Genomic DNA, 24,644 nt, shown 5'->3' with positions numbered 1-24,644 from the left:
GTACACTTTACCCCAGGCTTCTTGCAACCTAGGCAAGCACTCTATCAACCAATCTTTAGCCTCAGCTCAGAAACTTTTAAAAAATTTTTATTTGTATGCATACATCTATGTGCTTGCATAGAGGCCAGAGGCTATCAGGTGTCTTGCTCTATCACTCTCCTGATTTCCTTGAAACATGGTCTCTCACTGAACCTGGGGCTAGGCTGGTGGCAGCAAGTCCCAAGTATCCTCCTATCTGCTTTAGGAAAAACTGGGGTTACAGGCATATGAAGAGAGCACACAGGGTTCTGAGGATCGGAACTCAGGTCCTCAGGCTTGTGCAGCAAGTGCTCTTACCTGCTGAGCCACCTCCCCGTGACACCCTCCCCCGCTCTAAGAGACTTGCCCAGGCAGGTTGGAACACATGGGCTCAAGTGATCTTACTGTCTTGGCCTCTTGAGGAGCTAAATTCATGTCATGTACTCAGTGAATATTAATGATTTTTTTTTTTTTTTTTTTTTTTTTTTTAAAGATAAGGTCTCTCTTTGCAGCCCTGGCTGTCCTGGAACTCACCTCCAACTTACAAGTAGCCAAGGATGACCTTGAACTCCTGATCCTCCTGCCTCTACCTCCCAACTGCTGGGATTATAGGTGTGCACAGAACATCCCCCACACTCCCAAGCTGGAAATCTTATACCTTGGGAGGCAGCCTATCATAAATCTTCCTGGTCAGTGATCCTGGTATCTCTGCAGTGATGCTCTTACTACGCAAGAGCGAGGTGGGCATGGACTCACACCGTAAACGACGGCAGGGCCAGGTAAAGGCCACATGGAGATTTTCTCGCTAAATTAATTGTTGGGGGAATTTCCTTTTAGATTACTTTATATCAAGAGAAAACTATATGTCCTATTACATTTCTTTTGTTCCTTTCCAGTTCAGGGGATAAAACTCAGGCCCTCATGCATTCCAGGCTAGTGCCGTGCACTCAATCTAGCCCACTGGAAGCCAGGTTAGTTCCCCTGCCCACTGAGTCACACCCTAACCTCTCTAGGCCAACATGCTGATTAGCAGTTTTGTTTCTTTCTCCTTTCTGAGTATTTCTTCTTGTGTTTTGTTTTGATTCTTTTAGTCCCCCCCCCTTTTTTTTAACAATAAAAAAAAACATTATGTTCTTGTATATCCAGGTGTGGGTATCTGCATGTGAGTGTAGGTACCCAGAGAGGCCATCCATTGTGTGACAGAACTCAACTCAGGTCGTCCACAAGGCCAATATCTGCTCTTATCTGCTGAGTCATCTCTCCAGGCCTCACAGGCTCTTTCTGTCAGCAGAAAAGGAGTTAACTAGAGAGCATGTGGGCTCTGACCTACCCTCTTTTGTGTTCTGGGGCATTTTCAAGGAGGTGTGCATTTGAAGCTAAGACCTGACGGTAGACCTTGCAGGTACTGTGTAACGGTACAGACTCCTGTTCTTCGGCTTTTGGAGTTGCATTCACAGAAATGCACAGAACGAACATGTGATACTTCAGATACCCCATCAATAAGCCAACTGCAACCTTCTGTGGGCCAGGCATTTGGTCAGGACATACATACCATGCTTGCTAGGATTCTGGTCCAGGGGAGAAGCAGCACTAGACAAGTTACCCATGGAGTTGGGATGTGTCCACTGAGGGAGGCGTGACTGGGACTGAGATGAGTCCTTCACAGACAAACCACTGCTCATGTCTATGCTGTTGACATTCATGTTTGGGTTTAATCCAGCTGAAAACACAGACATTATTAGTATTTGCCTCTCCCCTGACAGATCTCACTCTGAGAGCCCTGGAGAGTCACCCTAGGCACAGCCACACACTTCACTGCCTCTACAGCTTTTTGGAGACAAGGTCTCACTATGTAGTCCTTAGCTCGTCTAAAAACTTCTGCTTGCCTCTGAGTCCTGAGTGTTAGGTGGGGTTACAGACATGTGCCACCACCTTGTCAGCCCCTGACTGACCTTGGAACTCACTATATAGACCAGGTTGGCCTCCAACTCACAGAGCTGTCTGCTCCTGACCCTGGTCATGTGCTACCATGCCCACACCCCTCTCCATTTTTTTTTTTTTACCTTTTTTTTTTTCAAGATTTATTTATCATGTACACAGTGTTCTGTCTGCATGTATGCCTGCAGGCCAGAAGAGGGCACCAGATCTCATTATAGATGGTTGTGAGCCACCATGTGGTTGCTGGGAATTGAACTCAGGACCTTTGGAAGAGCAGCCAGTGGTCTTAACCGCTGAGCCATCTCTCCAGCCCCCACTCTCCTTTTTTAAGACAGAATTTTAACATGTAGCTCTAACTTGTGTCTTCTTGCTTCAGGCTCCCAAATGCTGAGATTACAGGAGTACACTGTAATTACCTGATTCAACTGCAATTTTTTTTTTTTTAATTTTAGTTTTTTGAGACAAGATCCCAAAGTATGGCCCAGGCTGGGCTAGAAATCACCATGTAGTCCAGGTATGCCTCTGACTCAAGGCGATCCTTCTACCTCAGCTTCTCAAGCATTGGATTACAGGTACTAGCTGCTGTAGCCACTTTTTTTTTTTTTTTTTTTTGGTTTTTTGAGACAAGGTTTTTAACGTATACTCCTGGCTGTCCTGGATCTCGGATCTCGCTCTGTAGACCAGGCTGGCCTCAAATTCACAAAGATCCACCAGCCTCTGCTTCCCAAGTGCTGGGATTAAAGGTGTATGCCATTATCACCCAGCTGAAACATCCACTTTTAACTATAAATTTTAATGCTGGTGAAAAATACGTGTTTTCTTCTTCTCCATGTATACATTTATTATTTTTTAAATGTATGTATGTATGTATGTATGTATGTATGTATGTATGTATGTATTTTGGTTTTTTGAGACAGGGTTTCTCTGTGTAGTTTTGGTGCCTGTCCTGGATCTCACTCTGTAGACCAGGCTGGCCTCGAATTTACAGAGATTCGCCTGGCTCTGCCTCCCAAGTGCTGGGATGAAAGGCATGAGCCACCACCTCCTGGCTAAATTTATTTATTTTTATTTTATGTGCATTGGTGTTTTGTCTGCATGTATGTGTGTGTGAGGGTGTTAGATCCCCTGGAACTGGAGTTACAGAGAGTTGTTAGCTGCCATATGGGTGCTGGGAATTGAACCCAGGTCCTCTGGAAAAACAGTCAGTGCCCTTAACTGCTGAGCCATCTCTCCAGTCCCCTATTTTTATTTTTTAAACTTTTGACACTATATGTGTGTGTGTGTGTGTGTGTGTGTGTGTGTGTGTGTGTGTGTGTGTGAACATACTGACACTATGTATATATATTTGTGTGAATGTGTGTGTGTATGTATGAGTGTTTTGCCTGCATGTATGTCTGTGTATCACTTGCATGCTTGGTGCCCATAGAGGCCAGAAGAAATCAGATGCCCTGTGACTGGCATTACAGATAGTTGTGAGCCACCAAGTAGGTGCTAGGAATCAAGCCCAGTCCTCTGGAAGTACAGCCAGTGCTCTTAACCACTGAGCCATCTCTCTAGTCCCTACAACATATTTTTGAAATAAATATTGCTCCTGAATTAAGGTGAGCATGCTATTAGTCTTCTCTCCTGGTTTCAGTGCTGGACACCAGGGTTCAGACAAGACAAGTTCAGATGAATCCACAGCACCATGTGGGAACTACCAGATCAAGCATACTGCCTCTAAGTCCTGACAAACCACCTAAAGAACAAGCTGGTTGGGACAACTTGAGCCTGCAGAAGTCAGTACTAATGGAACTTATGAGTTAAATAGTAAACAGCTTTTCAGGAGCTCTGTAAGAGTGTGGGTGCTGCTGTCTACCCACCTCTAGAATGGTGAGCTAATATTTTGGGAGGATTGGGCAAGAACAGCATTATGCTAGGATAATAAAGACTTGATGAGGAGGATCTCTCTCTTTTTTTTAAAGATTTATTTATTTATTTATTATGTATACACTCTTCTTCCTGCAGGCCAGAAGAGGGCGCCAGATCTCATTACAGATGGTTGTGAACTGCCATGTGGTTGCTGGGAATTGAATTATTGAACTCAGGACCTCTGGAAGAACAGCCAGTGCTCTTAACCTCTGAGCCATCTCTCCAGCCCAATGAGGAGGATCTTAACAGAAGGCTGCAGTGACACATTCCTGGTGAGGCTCCCAGCTGGAAGTGGGTCGGACACTCGGGTGGAGAGGAACAATCAGTAACAGAGCAACCCAGTGCTTTCAACCCCTCTTGGACAGCGAGTTCCTGTACTGCCACTGCACATTGGTGTGGCCCATCCCATAATTCAAACCTGTCACGGCAGAGGGAACTCTACCACTCAAGTAGAGTCAAACATTTTAGTTCTAAATTTCAGAGCAGGGGCTGCAAATTCCCCTGTCCATGGGAGTATGTGGGTAATGCAGACAAAGGGGGAACAGGTGAGCGGGCCTGAGGGCCTGTCATGTGGCAAACTGAACAGGTTGGCCACAATAAGGAGGTGCTACTGGACCAAAGAGGTGCTGCCACATGGAAAGCAAGCTCTGTGCACCAGGTCTGTTTTTGTTTGCTTGTTTGTTTGTTTTTGTTTTGTTTTGTTTTTTGACAAGGTCTCTCTATGTGCCTGTCCTGGAACATGTCACATAGATCATGCTGTCCTGGAACTCAAAGAGATCTGTTTGTCTCCTGAGTACTGAGATTAAAGGTGTGTGCCACCATACTGGGCAAGCATCCCATTTTTGGTCAGCCACTGAAGTGTTTATGCACAGTCACATCCTGGGACAGGAACAGCTGTGTGAATCAACCTCATTTACTTTACAGGTGGACCAGGTAGGGTGGTAACAAGGGCTCGGCGTCAGAGCACTCAAGGGCTTCATTCCCATTCAGTGAGCCAGTCCTGGCATCTTCTCGTTAGACTGCCCTAAATAACACACCAGGGCCCCGCTCTGCTGTACCCTGGTATCTAGAAACACTTCTTCATTACTCACTGAACTTTTACCTGTCTGTCTGGGCCTCACTTTTAAATTTTAATCTTATATATTTTTTTATTTCTTTGTTTGAGAGAGGGTCTTGGTATATGACCTGGCTAGTCTGTTATTTGCTATACTTGCCCAGGCTAATCTTGACTGACAGCAATCCTCCTGCCTCAGCTCCCTAATGCTGAGATCATAGGTGTATTTATCATTGGCTTATCATGGTACAGTGAACCTTTCCTTCTTGAGAGCTCTCAAGGTCACTGGGTTACTGTTCCTGTTGATACAATCAAGCCCATCAGGGAAGAGACACTGAGGCCTGGACTGTCTGAATGGAGGAAAGGGGAGAGACCCCAGAGAAACTTGGCCTTCTGGTTTCCTGCCACAGGTTGTTCCATTTCTAAGTGGCTCTTCAGCAATCAGTGTGTTATAGAGAAAAGCCAAGAGCCAACAAGACAGAACATTTTGCAGGCAAAGTTTCATATACCTAATAAACTGCCTATTTTAAATGTTATATCACATATATTAAATATATTATAACTATAATTTCAATATCTTAACATTTTTATCAAAATAAATCTTTATCCAATTTCAAAGATTCATTGTACAAGGTGATCCCTAGAAGTCAAGTCTATGTAGTTTAAGGGACAGGCACAGCAGGATCTGAGACACTGTGGGATATAGAATGGAGTATGTTCTGAACAACTACCCTACAAAAGAAGTCCATCATGCATCTGTCATGTGGGATTACGGTTACAAACCACACAAACACATGCATGCACACACACTTATTTTTATTATTTTTTGTTGTTGTTGTTTGTTTTTTTTTTTTTTGAGACATGGTTTCTCTATAGCTTTGGAGCCTATCCTGGAACTCACTCTGTAGCCCAGGCTGGCCTTAAACTCACAGAGATCCGCCTGTCTCTGCCTCCTGAGTGCTGGGATTAAAGGCATGCGCCACCACCGCCTGGCTCATACTGCATTTTATTAAGCAGGAACTGTTAGCCAGGCTGGCCTCGAACCTTAGTCTATCTAACTGGCTCAACAGCTCTAGTACTGGCATCACAGGTGTGAGCCACCATGTCCAACCCAAGAACTTTATACATTATTAACTCATAAAATCTTTAAAAGAACCCTGTGTGATAACTATTTCTAGTTCATATGGACAGAAAAATTGAGGCAAAGAGAAACCAGGCCAACTGTACACATCAGCAGTGGATGGAAACTGGTCCCAAGGAACCGAAGTCCTAACTTGGGTCTTGACCAATGGACAGGATAATAACAGAGGATACAAGCATTCTAAAGAGGGAGGTATGCTGTTGGCAGCAATCCACTGCTATCCACTGGCCTTTGTCCCTTTGGAGATATGCATTTGAAGTTACTTACTCTCCTTGTCCCATGCCCACAGATTCTGCCAGCTATCAGCAGACAATCCTGAAATACTTCTCCTAGTTGCCCAGTTAGTACCAGAGTTCTCCAGCATCAAGCTTGGTTTTACAGGTCAGGTTCTGTGTGCTGGTCACACATGTACTACACGAGTGCAGATCAGCAACCACCTTATAGAGGGGCTGCTTTATCAGTGTGACCATCACTGACCAGATGAGACAAGCTCCTCTCTACAGCGGAGGCTGAAGGACAGAGGCTAGCAAGGACTAGTAGAGACCTGTAATCTTAGTACTTGAGAGTGGAGGCAGGAGGACACTGGGGAGTTTTAGTTGGCCTAGGCTATAGTTTGAGATGGTGTATCAAATAAAAAAAAACAAAAACAGTAAGAAGATAAACCAGGCCAGTTGGTGGTGATGGTGGTGGTGGTGGTGGTGGTGGTGGTGGTGGTGGTGGTGCATGCCTTTAATCCCAGCATTCAGGAGGCAGAGGCAGGTGGATCTCTGTGAATTTGAGACCAGCCTGGTCTACAGAGCGAGTTCCAGGACAGCCAGGACTACACAGAGAAAGCCTGTCTGGAAAAACCAAACGACAAACCAGAATGAACTGAATGGCCTTTGTCACAACAGAGGGTTTTCCCAAGCACTACTACTCAGTCCCAGCACCAGGAATCAAAACAGGCCCTTGTTATATAATTCAGGCTAGTCTTGAACTCATAATAGTGCTGCTTCTGCCTCCCAAGGGCTTGGACTGTAGGTGAGTCCAACACGCAGGGCCTCCCAGGTCCTACTAAGTACTGTGGTAGTGGTGAACTTGTGCTATGCTGAAGGCAGTGTTGCTCCCACAAGATGAAGCCTTGAGAGCTCCACTCTCTGAGTCTATCTCTGATGTCTCAGCACAGTCTGCCATTCTGCCTACCACACAGCAGTCCTGGTTATCACAGGAAGGACTTGAAGATACCTGTACCTTGAGTAGCTTTTAAACCCATAGTAGACTCACCAAGAGGATAAGGAGCAAAGGTGTTGGGTGAAGACTGCTGCTCTTTGGTCTGCAGGTCGGGAAGGCCGGGAGTCTGAGGATGAGGGGGGAAGCTATCCATGGCCGATTTGCCTGCAGAAGGGTGCAGAGACAGGTGCGGCGGGGGTGGCGGTGGTGGAGGCTGCTTTACAAGCAGGGCCTGGGCCAGCTGGCGCTGGTGCTGCTGGATCTGCTGCTGCAGATTAGTGATTGTGCGCGCAACCTGGCAGGTGGAAACAGATACATATACTGCACGTTAGCCAGGGTTGGGGCAGGGTGCACAGATGCGCTATAGACTGAGTGTATTCCTACCTCAGCCTCTACCAGCTGGGCCAGCCTCAACTCAAACCTAGCTGGTCCTGGGACTTTCCAAAGAGGAGGTTCAGCTGGAGAGAAGCCCTCATCAAGCTAAGAGTTCATCCACTGGGGTTTCTGCTACTAGAATTAGAGCTAATGGCAAAAGTCAGTCTGAGTGACACTTACTTGCTGCTCCTGTTGTCTCATGGGTCCGGAAACATTCCGCTGGGCCTGTAACATCTGCTGCTGGATTTGTAAACGTTGGTATGCCTGTTGATAGAAAAGTTAGAACATCGTAAGAAAGCCATCAAAACAAGTGATCCACTCTCCTTAACATTCAGAAAATAGAAAAAGAAATTCTTAGAATGATCTAGACTAAAGGCTAGATTGGCTAGATGATGTGGCAGGACACTACAAAGCTCAATTCTGTTGTGCATGAACTAGCACCAAGCACTTGAGTGACCGATTCTTGGACACGTTGGGGGAAAAAAGAGAACAATGCTCTGGTTGATGCAGTCTTCCCATTTGATTATCTCAAATGCTGGCTGAATACTGATTGCTTTTCTGCACAACACATATTTTGGGAGACTTCTTAGCTAGGGGACTCCTAATAGAACTTCCAAATCAAACATCCTGGATTCACAAGGTCCTCTGTGAGGTTCCATATGCAGTAAACAGGTGCTGGGAAGAGGCTACCAGATGCAGCTGCCTGTCAGTGTAGTACAGGAAGCTCAGGGATGTAGCATTTGTGAGCTGTCACCCATGCTGGGGTGGGCTTTTTGGTGGTGATACAGCTGCCCAAGTCACCCATGCTCCTGCAAGTAACTCACTGGGTCACCAATCCAGACTCAGGCAGAATCATTTCTTCAGTTTGTTTTGGTGTCCATTCGATCCTTTCTCTCCAGGAAACACCATACAGAAGACTTAGGTAAAACAGAACCACATGGAGGTGTACTATACTGTTAAAAATGCCTCATTAGTTGTAGCTAAGGTTTTCACTTAAGAATTCTCTAGAAGTTCTAAAGCTGTAGCAAGTAATAAACTTCATTTCTCTAATTTCTGTAGAAAAAAATTGTGACCAGAATATACTAGGTGTGACCAGAATATACAAGGTGCAAGCCAGCTTTTCTTCCATCTTACTTACACAGGAAAGCCTGCTGGGTAACAAAGGCTGTGCGCATACCAGGTGCAAGCCAGCCTTTTCTTGTACCTTCCCACCACAGGGAAAACCCTGCTGGGAAACATACTGGGTGTCAACCCCAAACCCAGCTCAGGCCTGTGGCAGTGCAGAAAGCTCTGCAGAGTCCCCAGGCACAAGTTGTGCAGCTTCCAGTAACCCTTTCCTGTCCTGGGCGAAGGAGCCTCCTCCTCCTGCTGTCAGTCCAGGAAGCAACATGATGACTTCATAGGTGCGCTGCCTGCTTCAGGGAGTTTTCCCCATGGGGGCCATAGGCATGTGACTCCCTAGTTAGGGGTCTGTGTTGGTTTGAAAAGAAAATGGCCCCCAAAGGGAGTGGTATTATTAGGAGGTGTGGCTTTGTTGGAGGAAGTGTGTCACTGCAGGGGGGTGAGTTTTGAGGTCTCAAATATGTACAAGCCACCCCAGTGTCTCAAACCAGTTCATGTTGCCTGCAAGACTCTCAGCTACTTCTCCAGCACCACGTGTGCCTGCATGCCCCCATGCTCTCCGCCAGTGCTGGGCACTGAATCTGGGCCCTTTGGAAGAACAGCTCTAAGGATTCTGTGTATGTGCAGCTCGGGGGTGGGGTGAGGGTGGGGTCTCGTCTGGCGCCTTATTACATCATCAGCGGGCCACTGCGGCCCAGCCTAAAAGCTGGATGTGCACCCCCGCGCTCTCTCTCTGCTCTCGGTCTCTCTCTCTCTGTCCTATCCCCTCTTCTCTCTAATGAAGCCCATTCTAACTCTGGTAACCATGGCTCATGACTCTTCCATCTCTCCAGCCTTTAAACTACACAACTCTTTCTTTCTTTCTTTCTTTTTTTTTTTTTTTTTTTTTTTTTTTGGTTCTTCCAGAGAGGGTTTCTCTGTGTAGTTTTGGTGCCTTTCTTGGCTCTCGCTCTGTAGATCAGGCTGGCCTCAAACTCACAGAGATCCACCTGCCTCTGTCTCCTTAGTGCTGGGATTACAGGCGTGGGCCACCACACAACTTTTAAGAACTCCTGGGTCACATTAGCTGATCTCAACTGAGGGTGTGTGAGACCTGCGTTTGAATAGGACATGTTCCAGGTATGGCAGCAACTCTTCTCCTCTTTGATCCCATGATGGTGTTTGTGTATACTCTCCTTGGGAGAAGTGAGAAAATATTGTTTTGTGTTCTGTGGCTCAGGGGAGAAACTCTGAGAGATAAAAGGAACAGATAGGACAGGTTACAGATCTGTGAGACTATGAACAGGAAGGGGTTAAGACATTGACAAAGCTTAGGAACAATAATACCCTTGAACAAAAACCTTCCTAATTCATGAAAAGTCACAAGACACAGTGCAATGTGGAGAACAGTGTGATAGCAACATCATCTGTCAGGGTGTTTTGCTGCTTGCTGACATGAGGTCTTCAGACTGAACCGTTCCGCTTACCAGCTGCAGCTGATAGAGCTGGTTCAACATCGTCATATGCTGAGGGTTAATTGGCGAGGTTAATAGTGCAGGGCTGAGACCAATGTTTTTTGCTGCAAACTGCAAAAGCTGTGCTTGAACCTGTTGAATAGAAAATATATCATTAAACCACCACCTCTATGGAAACATTCACTTATCTGTGTAGCTTTGTTTTTGGACACAAACTGGTTAACTGACATTATATTTGTTTGACAGGACAGCTGAACTTGAGAGGCTATCAGAACATTTTGTGGACATTCAACATTAGTAGTTAACATGTTCAGAATACAGAAGACAGAAAGTCTTCTAGAACTAATGTATTTTTTTTTTCAGCTGGCTGTGGTGGCGCAGGTCTTTAAATCCCAGTACTTGAAAGGCAGAATCAGGTGGATTTCTGTGAGTTCCAGGCCAGCCTACTCTACATAGTGAGTGAGTTCCAGGACATTTATGGCTATGTAGTGAGACCCTGTCTCAAGAAATAGATAATTTTTTTTCTTTCTTGAGACAGGATCTCATATAGCTGAGGCTAGCCTCAAACTGGCTATGTAGTGGGGGGGCCTTGAATTCCTCCTAATTCTTTTGCCTCTACCTGCTAAATTCTGGGATTACAGGCAAGGGCCACAATGCCAAGCTAACTTCGGTGGCTCACAACTATCTGTAAGTAACTCAAGTCCCAAGGCTTTAGACACCCTCTTCTGACCTCTTTGTACATCAGGCACACAAATGGTATGTACACATGCAGGCAAAATACTCATACACATAAAACAAAATAGATCAAAAAATTAAAAAAAGAAAAGAAGTGGGAATTTTGGGAGGTGATTAGGTCATGATGGCTCTGCCTTGAGTGGAATCAGTGCCCTTATATGATGCCCAGGGAAGTTTATTGCTTGCATCCGAGTTGCCATTTAGATGAACAAGCCCTCCACAGGTGCCAGACACCCTCTGGATCCCTGCTCTTGGACTTGCAGCCTTCAGAACTATAAGCTGCTTGTAAATGATCCATTCCAACAAACTCCACAGCAACTTAAATTAAATGTTACAGGTAATGGGAGTTTGAAGGATCACCATGCTCTCGTTTAAAAACAGATTAGATATAAGATTCTTCAAAGCCAGGAAGTGGTGGTGCATGCCTTACTTTTAATCCCAGCACTGGGGAGGCAGAGGCAAGTGGATCTCAGTGAGTTTAAGGCCAGCCTGGGCTACAATGTGAGCTCCAGAACAGCCAGGACTACACAGAGAAACCCTGTCTCAAAAAAAAAAAAAAAAAAAAGAAAACACCAAATTCTTTAGAAATCCTAATAACTTCTAGGTAACAGAGGTCTTAGTAAGAAAGTAGCTTCGTTTCTGTCATAAAAGGAGTAACGTTACAGAAAATGAGCAAGCTATATTTATATATTTAGGATACACACATACACAGCACCATCAAAAACAACAACAATAATTAAAGAAAAAGAGGCCATAAATTTGTGTTGTGTTTTGTTTTTTTCTGGAAACAGGATCTTGCTGTGTAGCTTTGGCCTGAACTCACAGAGACCCTCCTACTTCTAAGAGGCCATATATTTGATGAAAGCAAAGAGGGGTGCATGGGAAAGGTTAGAAGGAGGGGAAAGAGGGAAAATTACATAATTATATTTTAATCTAAAAATTATACATAAAAGAATCTCTATGGGTCTGGGCTAGAGAGCTGGCTCAGCAGTTAAGAGCACTGGCTGATCTTGCAGAGGACCTGGGTTTATTCCCAGCACCCACACGGCGGCTCACAACTGTCTGTTACTCCAGTTCTAGGGATCTGACACTCTCTTTTGCCTCCAGGGGTGCCTGGCATACACATGGGTGTACAGAAATACACACAGGCAAAAACACCAATGCACATAAAATTAAAGTGGGTGTTGTGGTGCACACCTTTGAGAGGTGGAGAGAGAAGCAGATGGATCTCTGTCAGTTCAAGGCCAGCCTGGTCTACACAGAGGTCTTGTCTTGTACATACCCTGTCTCAAAAAATAAAGACAGTGTGCTAGCTAGTTTTATGTTAACTTGACACAAGCTACAGTCACCAGAGAGGAAAGAGACTCAACTGGGCTGTAGGCAAGATAATACCACATTTTCTAATTAGTGATGGATGGGGGAGGGAGGGCCTAGCCCATGGTGGGTTGTGCCACCCCAGGGCTGGTAATCCTAGATGAGCAGGCTGAGCAGGCCATGGGGAGCAAGCCAGTAAGCAACACCCCTCCATGGCCTCTGCATCCTGCCTCCAAGTTCCTAAACTGACTTCTTTCAATGATCAACAGTTATTTGGAAGCAGAAGCCAAATAAGTCCTTTTCTCTTCAACTTGCTTTTGGTCATGGTGTTTCATCACAGCAATGACAACCCTAACTAGGACATACGCCATAAAAACAACGAACAAACAGCATTCCCCCCATCTTTAAAAAAAAAAAAAAAAAAAAAAATCTCACCAGGCAAAAAGGATCAGCTAGTAAATAGTAAATCTAATTCCCAATCTTATTTTTTTTTTGGGGGGGGCAGGGTGTCTCTATCTATGTATCCCAGCTGTCCTGGAACTCACTCTGTAGACCAGGCTGGCCTCGAACCCAAGAGATCCACCTGCCTCTGCCTCCCGAGTGCTGGGGTTAAAGGCGAGCGCCACCACGCCCAGTGCAGTGTACTCTCACACACACACAATCCCAACTGCCATCTCCCTAAAGCATTACTGTCCTGGTTGTCCTGGTGGTCTCTTCTTGATGTCCCATGCCAACAGCAGACTGCTTGCTTTTTTGTTCCAAATAGCCCAAGAATATCATCAGGTTACCACAGTAATTTCCTTAAACCAGATCAGAAAAAACCAAGCACAGTGTGCAAAGCCTATGGAGTCAGACCTGAGGGGATAGAAACTGAGGCACTTGAGCACGGAGGCTGGGCTGGGAGGAATTAAGAGGCTGCACTGGCGGCTGCTGCATGGTCCTGGCTTGTGCTGCTCCGCTATTGCCAAACACACCCAGATTGCCACTCGGGATCTGCCGGAGACACAACAGCTGTTAGGATTGAGGGACGGGGTGCTGGGGAAGGGTGAAGTGACAGGTTTCCCACCATGAATGAGTTTTTTCTGTTTCCTATCCCTTCAACCTGACCCCTAACTGCACTTTGGATGAGTGCTATTTGTACAGGTTATAGAGGATGGAAAAATCAGCCTAGGAAGCTGTCTATGACTTTATATCACAGGACACACACGTAACAGTGCATTTTAAAGTGTCCCCAAACAATGCTGTCACAGTTAAAGAGATAATTAAGAACGTTTGAAAAATAACAGTAATAAGACACGTGGTTTGGGTGACACACTTCCTTCCCAGAAGGAACTGAACTCCCTATGTTCAGTCAGGCAGACAGAAAATGTGATCGCTGTGCAGCAGGCAGAGGAGTCTATTTCAATGGAAATATGGCAGTTCAGTTACTTCAACAAACCCCAACACCAGATCAGTTAGCAAAGTCAGAGTGTCAACCTGGTGTCTAAAATACTGAATAGCCTTGGGGTGTGTTCTCCCACACTGTGGCCCGAGGCACCTGGCTGACAGAGAAGGACGGAGCAGCGGAGCCTACTATGCCTGTGCTGTGCCCGACAGACTGGGAGTCCAGGGTCCAGACTTGCCACTCAACTTCACCAAGGAGCTGCTAACAGCTGAGAGGTCCACGATAATCCTGCAGGAACTACAGACACTCTGGGGACTGCTCAGTCTCTTGACAGGCACTCAGGTCTTCCAGTTCCTTTCTAGGGACCTCTCACATATAACATGAACGGGTAAAACAGCCAAAAGACTCTGCAAATCTCACAGAAGTCCCCTCCATTTCTGGGGAGAGGAGCCCCCATGGTGAAGACCACTTGGTAACACACTTCATTCAACAGCAAGTTAGTTCTGAGTGCAGAGAGGAGCTCAAATACAATTAGTTCAGTGCAAAAGCAACCCTGAAACATTCCTATAGAGGAGCTCAATTTCAAGAACTGTCACTCAGTTCTGAGCTTGCATGAGTGCTCCCAGGGGAGTCCTGAGAGCATTTCAGTAGTTTTACGTGTTCCCTCCTATCAAGGTACCAATTGCAAACAATATAGTTTATTTCCTAACAGTTTAAAACAGTCAGGAGAATGAATGCAGACCACAGCCTGCTCTTGCCCAACAGCCTTACCTGTCTAGAAGAGTTCAAGTTTTGCATGCCCAGCCCTGAGGCAATCCCACCCAGGGCCTGATTAGGGAGTGCACTGTTGGAAAGGGGGAGCTTCAGGCTTGGGGAAGGCAAAAACGGTGAAGTCGTGGGCTCTTCCACGAGGCCGCCATCCTGATTGGAGAAAGAAAGGGTGAGCTGTGTGCGGTGCCCACCGGCACGCAGAGCACCAAACAGTTTCCCACGGAAATAGTGAGGGGCGGTGGATGGATAAAGAATTAAAAGATAAAAAATGTGTGGATAATGAGGAAATGGAGGACATGGGCAAAAGGAAGAGGGGAAAGAAAGAGAGAAACAGGATTAAGACGCTGCTTTTGCTAAGACACTGACAAGCACATACTTTAGCTTCTAGCATTCTCCCCACACCACTGCCCTGTCCTGGCTAGTAGGGAAGGGACAGAGACAGCAGTGAGTCTAACTGGAGACTCCAAGAACACAGCTCCCACCTCCATGCAGCACTTGACTTTTTCAGTGTCATCAACAGAAGATCCCACTGACCTCAGCTTCACTGAGGTTACACTAAAGTGCCAAACTCTGCAAATCTAACAGCACAACCAACCTGCAGATTACTCTACAATTAAAGAAAGAGCTCAGGTCCCAATTACATTTCCAGATTGGTACATATCTAGAATCTCAGCACCCCGAGGCTGAGGCAGGAGGATAATACGTTTGAGGCCAGCCAATAATTTGGAATTTCAGGAAAACAATTTTTAGTGTAAATGTGCTCCTGACCACACATGCCATAGCTCATCTGCCTGTGTGGAACATGAGGAGACTCTGGGAATAGCAAGTCCCGTCAGGGTGTCAAGGGCCCTTTAAGGAACAGAACTTGGGTGGAATCTGGGTTCTACCACTAAGCTAACATCCCCAGAAAGTTTCCCTTTTCTTAGAAGCAAGGTCTTGTTCATAATATAAGGGTGGCTTTGAACTTGACATCCTCCTGCCTCAGTTTCTTGAGTAGATGGGATTACAAGCTAGTGCCAGCAAGCCTCATTTTTTTTTTTTTTTTAAAAAAAAAACCACTTGTCTTTTCTTCCTTCAGTTTTATTTTCAGGGTTCAATATTTAAGTTGAATTTTTTCTTTTTTGTTTTTTGAGACAGGGTTTCTCTGTGTAGCTTTGTGCCTTTCTTGGAACTCACTCCGTAGCCCAGGTGGGCCTTGAACTCACAGAGATCCGCCTGCCTCTGCTTCCTGAGTGCTGGGATTAATGGCGTGTGCCATCACTGCCCAGCCTTTTAAGTTAAATTTAAAGTGATGTTTTCTCCTTTTGGAGTCATACCACTTTGAAGAAGGGACACTGTCCCATGATAACTACTAAAGGAGGACAGAGTGTTGACTGGATTTAAACCACTCAGGGAGCTTCCCACTGGTACTTAATGTGGCCACTGGCAAGAAGTGCCAGCTAAACATAGGTACCCAACCCTGCCACTCCTTAAACCTGCTATGTATCATTTCCAATTGGAAGAACCGAGTATTCCAAGTAAGACAAAAAAACAAAAAAAACAAAAACAAAACCGTAAGGACCCTGGCCTACTGAATAACAGAACAGATAACTGTCAAGTTCGTGTAGTAACAAGAAGAGTCAGTTTTCAGTTCCAGCACTTTCCACCCCTTATGATATCACGTATAATGCAATAGTATCTCCGAGTAAGGAATGTTAGGAAAATTGAGGCAAAAGCCACTTAAACGTCCCAACTTTCTGCACTCTGACTTGCTTTAAGGACACACACATCTCAAATAAAAAGACTTCTAGTTGAAGGAGGCAGAAACAAGACAGCTGCCAGATCAATACCTTGTCAAGGAAGGTGGGGCGGTCCATGGAAGACTCTTTGGAGATTGGTGGGCGGCAGCCGAGGGGTTTGGTGACCATTCCATTGTAGTCGGTCATTCCCAGTCCACGTTTGTCCATGTCCACCTTCTTTTCCAGCAGAGCGCCTGGGGCACAACACACAGAGAGCAACACTGACGACACAGGAGCACAGGACAGGCGGTGGCGATGGCTTCGGGAAGGAGGTGGCCCCTTGGCTGCTAGCAAGGAGCAGGGGCATCATAGGCCTGAGCTGCTCCCCAGCCCCATGACCACCCTGCACACCTATGACTGGGCCCTGCTGGCTTTGCCCTGTCCACTCTGGCCACATTGTCCTCTGCCAGCCCCTTGGGAACCCAGTCATCTATCCTCTTCTGTCTCCCCAGGTCTTTATGCACTTGCTACCCTTCTCAGGGGCCTTCCCGACCATCTGACCTGAGAAAACTCCCTCCTCAAGCTCACTGCTTCCCATTCACTGCCCAGTGTGGGAGAGCTTTTGGCCTGGTGAACTGTGTTTGGGTCACTTTAACTGTACTATACAAGTCTCCTTCCACCTGCCTGGTTTCCCTGCTTTACATTATGTACAACACGATTTGGCCTTTTTGTATAAATGTACTACTGTCTGTCCTGGTCACTCATGGATTCTGCACTCGCTCATTGTAGCATGTTTATGGTCACTTGTGGACCCTTGCAGGTTGGCAGAAAACTTGACTTTGCTGCTAAGTGTCCAATTCAGGTCAGACAATGTAGTGCTCTGTCTTTCTAAGGAAAGGCTCTTGTTGGACCTTACAGTGTAAAGTGTCTGTGGTACATTTGGTGCTACATTCTTCATAGCTGTGTGTTTTTTGTTGATTTGAGAATTAAAGATACTCCCTAATGTAAGCTAGCTGTGCCTTGCAGAGAAAGTACATGTGCCAGCTCATTTTCTTTCAGGAATGATCTGCAGCACTGTGTGTGGACTGTGAGTTCAGTGCTAGCAACAAAATCTTTAGAAAATGTAATGCCAGGAATATAAAGATGTAGACTAATGCTTGTCTGCTTGTGCCCATCCTCCAGCATAGGTCTCCAAGGTGACTGAATAATGCAGAAGAACAGTGGCCCACTGGTGCCTTTTTTACATTATTTTGGTTTTGGCTATGCAGCCCTGGTTGCTACTAGTAGGATTCCTGACTATGCACAAAAGCAGGTAGTGTGTTGTCCCTGGCTGCTGGACTCTTCACTGGGAACCTAGCAGGCTTTGATGCTTAACAGCTGTGGTGTTTGAAAGAAAATGGCCCCCAAAGGGAGTGGCACTATTAGGAGGTGTGGCTTTGTTAGAGTAGGTATGGTTTTATTGGAGGAAGTGTGTCACTGTGGAGATGGGCTTTGAGGTCTCATATAAGCTCAAGTCATGCCCAGAGAAACAGATCATTGCTTGTTGCCTGCATATCAAGTGTAAAATTCTCAGCTTCTTCTGTACAATGTCTGCCTGTATGCTGCCATGTCACGCCATGCTGGTAATGGACTAAACTTCTGAAATGTAAGCCACCCTAATTAAATGTTTTCCTTTACAAGAGTTGCCACGGTCACGGTGTCTCTACACAGCTATAGAAACCCTAACTAAGATACCAGCTGTCTCAGGACCCCAGGAATGTGGGGGGTTTTCCTAGCTACATCTGGGACCTTGGCTAGTACTATGGGGATGAGATTCTACAACTCTGGGAAATTAATGCCTGCAGGTTTGACCACAGGTGCCAAACTTGGAATTAGTGTGTTGAGTTCACCCATCCAGAGTAACCACATCCCCGTTCGAAACTCCCCAAACTGCCACATTACTATGTATGAAGAAGAAGTGCAGCATATCTACAAATTCTGGTATTTTACAAAACGTCCACTGAGTATGGTCAGGTGATGATGAGCTGATACTGCTGTAACTGTTCAGAGGTGGCAAGTATCTAACTGAGGCAAATGTTGCCTTATGCAGATTCATTCTTGTGTGATAACATCTCTCCTTTCTGTACTAGTGGATAAGGGGTAAAATGGGTGCCAGCACTGGGGGCCACACATTCTGCGGTGTGAAATCTCTTAGTGACATTTGTGATGTGGGATCTGTTGTATAGGTCTGCGATGAAATTCTATCATAGTAAAATATCAGAGAAAGTAAAGTTTGCTATTAACATAAAAATATAGGATATATATATACACATACACATATATATACATATACACACACACACACATATATATACATATATATATTCTTTCTTTCTTTCTTTTGGGAGGGGAGAAGACAGGGTCTCACCAGTAACTCTGGCTGGCCTACAACACATAGAAATCTGCTTGCCTCTGCCTCCTGAGTGCTGGGATTAAAGACATGTGCCACCACACCCACCTAAAAATAGACTGTATTTTACAAAAAATTGAAAAACAATTTTTTGGTAGCTCAAGAATAGGTTACTTGTTCCTGACTGGTACTTGTGGCACTGTGTCTGACAGACTACTCCAGGCCAAGGACGGATGGGTGTATTCAGTCTGGCCTGGGATGCCAGTAGCTCACAATGCAGATGAATGTCAACTGTTCTAGATGGAGAATGTCTACATTAGTACAGAAAATCTCTGTGTGTCTGTGAAAGTGGTTTCAGGAATGATCTAAAATGAGGAATGGATTACTTCCTCTATGGATTCATATATGACAACATTATTGGAAGATGATAAGACAGGTGGGGTCCAAATGAAGTAGGTCACTAATGGTGTGTTCTTGTGGCTATGTCTTCCCCCAGGTCCTTTCCTGTATTCCTCTCTCCTTCCTGTCTACAGGAAGTGAAGAAGGTTGTTCACTACATGTTCCTATCACCATGATGTTCTTGTCCAAGTGCAAAGGGCCGAGTGACCATGGACTGAATTTCCTGAAACTGTTAGCCAAAAGAAGTAATTCCTCCCTTTAAGTTGTTTTTTGTCACAGCAACAAGAAGAACTAGCTAATATAAACATGAGCCATTTATTTGTTGAAGTATTAGCAAAAAAGAAAAGAAAAAGGCAAATACGCTGCTAACGTGGCATACTGTCCCCATAGCTCACCTGTCCTCAGACACTCGCCATATGATTGGTGTCCTGTGGTTGCTCTTTCCCTGGAGCCTGGATTTGTCTTCAAGTTTAACCATAACTATAAGCAAATGGTTTTACAAAGCAAAACTTCCCAAGAGGCACCTGGGAACAGATGCCCTGTTACTTACTCATGGCCTGGTCAAGGTTCATACTGTTGCTCTTCAAGGCCTCTTCAGCTGGCTCTCTCTGGGGGCAAAGCAGAACTCTCATTAGCAGCACAGACAGACAGACAGACAACCAGAGCAGCTCTTGAACAGCTCAGCACTCCAGCAGAGGAAACGGCTACCAGCACCAGTTTTTAGAATTGGAAATGTTTTTCTCTGCTGTTGAGGTCAGAGATGGTATCTTAAAAAAACAAAAACAAGGGGCTGCAGAGATGGCTCAGAGGTTAAGAGCACCGACTGCTCTTCCAGGGGTCCTGAGTTCAATTCCCAGCAACCACATGGTGGCTCACAACCATCTGTAATGAGATCTGGTGCCCTCTTCTGGCCTGCAGGCTTACTGTATACATAATAAATAAATAAATCTTTGAAAAAAAAAAACAAAAACACAAGGTTTCACTAGGTGTGGTAGCATATGCCTTTAAATTCTAGCACTTGGGAGGCAGAGGCAGATAGATCTCTGTGAGTTTGAGACCAGACTCATCTATATAAGTTTCAGGCCAGCTAGGGAGACATAGTGAGGGCCCCCCCCTCTTCACACACACACACACACACACACACTCTCTCTCTCTCTCTCTCTCTCTCTCTCTCTCTCTCTCTCTCTCTCACACACACACACACACACACACACACACACACACACACACACACACACACGGACAGAGTCTCACTGGCCTGGAATGCTATTATTATGTAGACCCTGCCTCTTTCTTCTGAGTGCTATAGAGATGGTATCATGTAAAAAGAAAACACTTGTAGCTAAAAATGATTGTACTGAGTCTAGAATGGAGAGTCAAGAACTTCTATTAGCGGAGCATTGCAGCCCACGCCTTTAATCTTAGCAGACAGATCTCTACGCATTTGAAGCCGCTCTGGCCTACACAGTAGGATCCTGTCTCAAAAAGAAAGAACATTTTTATTGAACACCCTAGGAATAAAATGTGGGGTCCTAGGAAACGTTGTAAGCACTCCTATTCTTGCTTCTGTACCACACTGAGTAGTGACAACTCAGCAGGATTACAGAGCTGTGGACTCACATGCAAGTCCCTGTCTTATCTGTCACTCTGAGTGCCAGGACTTGTGTGACATCAACCTTCTGTATGTCATCAATGCCAGTCTATCATCCAAACCTTCACAGGAACCAAGCAAGCCATCAGCTTCCTGCTGGTGACTGTCCTTTCATCAGTACAGATGGACCTCTGAGGAGAATCAAAGTTGTTTGTTAGATGCTAGAGAGATGGCTCAGCAGTTAAGAGCTCGTTCTTGCAAAGGACCACAGTTCATTTCCCAGCACCACACTGTGTGGCTCGCAAATGCCTGTAACAATTGCAGTTCCAAGAGATCTGACACTCTTTTCTGGCCTCTGCAGACACCACACGCATACATACAAACCCACATTCAAACACACATCTGTACACATGAGAGCACCGGCTGCTCTTTCAGAGGACCTGGTTAGATTCCCAGCACCCACAAGGTAGCTCCCAACAGTCTAATCTTGTTCTAGGAGATGCAACACCTTCCTGACTCCCAAAGGCAGCAGGTATACACATGGGATATGGACTTAAAGCAGACAAAACACCACCATCCATAAACAAATGAATGAACTGAAAAATAAAAATAAGGGCTGGAGAGATGGCTCAGAGGTTACGAGAACTTACTGTTCTTGCAGAGTACCTGGGTTCAATTCCCAACACCCACAAGATGGCTCATAACCAACTGTTATTCCAGTTCCAGAGGATCCCATATCCACTTCTAGCCTTTGTAGGCTCAGCAACTCATATAGGCTCACACACATGTACTTAAAAGAATATTTTAAACATTTCAAAAATCTTAAAAAAAGAAAAAAACCAAAGTTGCTAGAGACCAGGGATGGGATATGCTGTGATGTCTACTGCAACATTTTCTGGCCCTCCCTTTTAGAGAGAGGCTGTTAGATAGAGCAGTGTCCTGCTAACCTTGTAGAGCACCAGTGTAAGGCACAAGGCTGTTCTGGACATATTCTTCTTTTAGACACATACATAGTGACTGAGGGATAAATGCTCATCAAACAAGGATCTGGAAGAAGACATGTGAAGGGCTTATGTGTGGAATGTGGGCAACAGCTTGCTCTCTGGACTGCCATTACCTGACCTGAGGGTCTGAGAAGACTGAGGTGCTTCTTCAGGGGACATCTGAGACACCTTAGTTCTGTCTACATATCGTTGGAAACTCAGGAACGAAGCTGATTTGTTAGGATGCCTCGGGGAGGCATGATGCTTTAACTCAGTGCTGTTTCTTGCTGGATCTTTTTATTTACTACATAAAGGAATTAAACTCACTTGTAATTATAAATCATAAGAAAATATGGAATTGTCTAAGTCCATGGAAATTACAAATCATACGTAGTCTTTTATTTAGAAAAAGACATTCTTGATGGAAAGTACGTGATTCTTTGTTGTACTCATGGCTTAGGCCAAAGGGAACTTAATAATTACATAGTAACTTCATCTCGCAAAGCATCTATGCCTCATCACACACCACAAACTGGCTAGGGAATGCTTTAAGGTCATCTACTGAGAGTGGGCAGGACATCAAAATGCCAGTTACCGGGAAGCCCATGTCTGTGAGTTGTTTGATCAGCCGGCTCATGATCCAGGCCTCATCCTGCTTGCCTGGCGTCTTCATGCCCTGGAACAGAGTGGACAGGGTAAAGGCCAAGAGTTACTTTTAATGTGTCACATTCATTGGGGGACAGCCCAAACTCAGTGACTGCAGAAACAGAATCTTGTGTGTTAACACTGGACTGTGCTGTGTTCCTCAGAGCCCAACATCATCTTGTATTTAACACCATGGGAAATTGCAGGTGCACTTGTAGGCTGGCTAATGCATGACATTTATGGATTAACAAAAAGCAGGAAAATTATTTCTCCTTTTATAAAATTATTTGTTTCATCACAATATGAATTATTTCCATTGGTCACAAGGAATGCCTCTAAGCTCAGCACTATGTGACGTTTACTAAAGATTACATGGTGTTTATCCTTGAATAAGCTTTATTCTCAACAATGACAAAATGTGGAGGTCTTGTTCCAATGAATGAAAGAGCCACATCACATAACAAAGAAGAACAAGCCTGTTGATCTTATTAACTACCCAACCTCATCCATATTCTGGCCCTCAGGCAAGAGGAAAGGAGTCTGAAGGAAAATGTAAAAGACAAAGAGGATAGAATCCAACCACAGAGAAAAGGCAGCCCAGGGGCAAGGGCACAAAGGGTGCCATGAGAACCAGGTACACAAGATGAACAGAGTCTTAGTATTCTCCCTACAACCAAACAAAACCAAGCTAAAAAGCCCACCCTTCTTGAGAAGAATTTGCTTTCCTGGTCCTTATTTCCTTCCATTCTCTGTTTCTTCTCTCCCTCCTTCCTTTGAAAACAGGGTCTCATGTAGGCCAGCCTGGTCTTAAACTTGCTTTAGAACTGATGATGACCTTGAATTCTTGATCCTTTGTCTTTATTACCTGAGTGCTGGGTTACAGGTGTACTCTTTCACCATGGAGGCTGTGCTAGCTCCACAGCAGAGTGCATGGAGCTGTAGCAGCCAGGAGGTATCTGTCCCCTAGCAGTCAGTTTACCTGGAGGGCATGCTTCCAGGGCCAGAGCCTATCACTGTAGTTGACTACTTGGGGCTTTCTGGTCCCATGGCAACTGTATTCCCTAGCCCCACTGTAAACAGCTTCTCTTCATGTCTGTAATCACTTCTACTCCTTAACAGATAGGCTGACTTCAGGCTCTCGGTTCTGCCTGCTGCTTACTGCATGCTTTTCTAAAACTCTTTATTCTTTTAAAAATAACAATGCATTCATAATTCTAAATTACAAAAGGGATAAAGTGAAAAGGTCCTCCATACTATATCATCTGCTCAGACCCCGAGCTCTCCAAGAAGTCTCTCTTTCAAGATTCTTATATTTCTGGAGAACAGAAAACTTGGAACATTACATACGTGTACACACAACTATTTCTCTCTTTCATCTTACCATAGATTGGTGGCCCATGCTATGTACTTTTTCTGTACCTTGCCTTTTCTCTCAATATCACTTGTTGATGTTTTCATAAGTATATATTTCATCAAGTGTTTGGTTCATCATATTAGGATGCATAGATAGACTCTAATTGGCTGCTGCACTAAAGCATATTCATTTTCATTCTCCATGACAACAATGTTACAAAAGAACTACAAATGCCCATGACAAATGGCGGTGCAATGTATGGGCGGTGCAATGTCAATTTGCAGATGACACCAGCAAGGTGCAGTGAGAACTGATGTCCCACAGCCTGGAGAGCAGATAAGCTTGTATTTCATTTACTTCTGTGTTCTGGTTTTGAGGACTGAGTCCACAGTCAATGGGTAGCCCAGCTCCCAAGGGTGTTGAGTTAACCTCTGGATTTCTGTTGGTCCGAGATGAAAAATGGCACCTTTCACTATTGGCTCAAGTGGCCGCCTCTGAGTCAGGATGGCCACCCTCTTATATGCTGGACAGCACCTCGTATTCCCCTCTGATCATCTGATCATTTTTACATTCTTTGCTCATTTTCATTGGGATATTGGATACTTTTATGTATCAGGGAGATCAGCATTTCTTTTTTGATGTAAATGGTATTTTCCCCCTACATTCTTCCTCTTTTTTGGCTTTAATTAGGTGTTATTGGTTTTGTGCATATTTTATGATTTTGTTGCAATCTACACACCACCTTAGCCTCCCCCAAAGGACTTACTGGAAAAGACAAAATTTTATGAATAGGAGAATAGTTTTGATCTTTCCAATTTACAGAAAGGATTAGAGTCCCAAGACTACCTAAAAGTGAATTCTATCTTTGCACCAGTCACTGGCTCTGCCTAGTCTACAGTACAGGCCTCCTAGCTTCCAGGCCTCTCTAGCAGTGCCTACCTTCTGAAGTCCTTTTTTTGAGGCATTTCCCCAGGAGCTGCAGGATGAGCTGCTTTCTTGAGAGGCAGCATTATTCCACATGTCCCCATCCTCATCCTCCCACTGGCTGGTGCCCAGGTTCATTTCGTCCCCACCACTGCCCCAGCCTTCTTGCATAGATTTGGAAGCTGGAAGAGAGCAGACGGAAACTTGTCAGACTT

The 24,644-nt window shown here is 45.1% G+C and overlaps 1 protein-coding gene across 3 annotated transcripts in view; it reads right to left on the bottom strand.

Moving 5' to 3' along the window:
* Nucleotides 1–24,644, bottom strand: part of Tnrc6c (trinucleotide repeat containing adaptor 6C) — an 81,390-nt gene that overhangs the window by 12,572 nt on the left and 44,174 nt on the right. Inside the window, exons 6-15 of one of the 3 annotated variants that reach the window (XM_028892557.2) lie at nt 24,445–24,611; nt 22,102–22,182; nt 19,483–19,540; nt 16,256–16,398; nt 14,427–14,600; nt 13,127–13,264; nt 10,235–10,354; nt 7,827–7,910; nt 7,326–7,566; nt 1,571–1,738 (exon numbers count right to left, since the gene is read on the bottom strand). In XM_028892557.2, the coding sequence (XP_028748390.1) occupies nt 1,571–1,738; nt 7,326–7,566; nt 7,827–7,910; nt 10,235–10,354; nt 13,127–13,264; nt 14,427–14,600; nt 16,256–16,398; nt 19,483–19,540; nt 22,102–22,182; nt 24,445–24,611 (1,374 nt within the window). The remainder of the gene's footprint in view (nt 1–1,570; nt 1,739–7,325; nt 7,567–7,826; nt 7,911–10,234; nt 10,355–13,126; nt 13,265–14,426; nt 14,601–16,255; nt 16,399–19,482; nt 19,541–22,101; nt 22,183–24,444; nt 24,612–24,644) is intronic. The other 2 variants (XM_028892558.2, XM_037200853.1) reach the window with 2 other exon arrangements.

The sequence above is a fragment of the Peromyscus leucopus genome, chromosome 8b (genome assembly GCF_004664715.2).
Source record: "Peromyscus leucopus breed LL Stock chromosome 8b, UCI_PerLeu_2.1, whole genome shotgun sequence".
Classification (NCBI taxonomy): domain Eukaryota; kingdom Metazoa; phylum Chordata; class Mammalia; order Rodentia; family Cricetidae; genus Peromyscus; species Peromyscus leucopus.
This window is presented reverse-complemented; position numbering and strand designations above follow the sequence as displayed.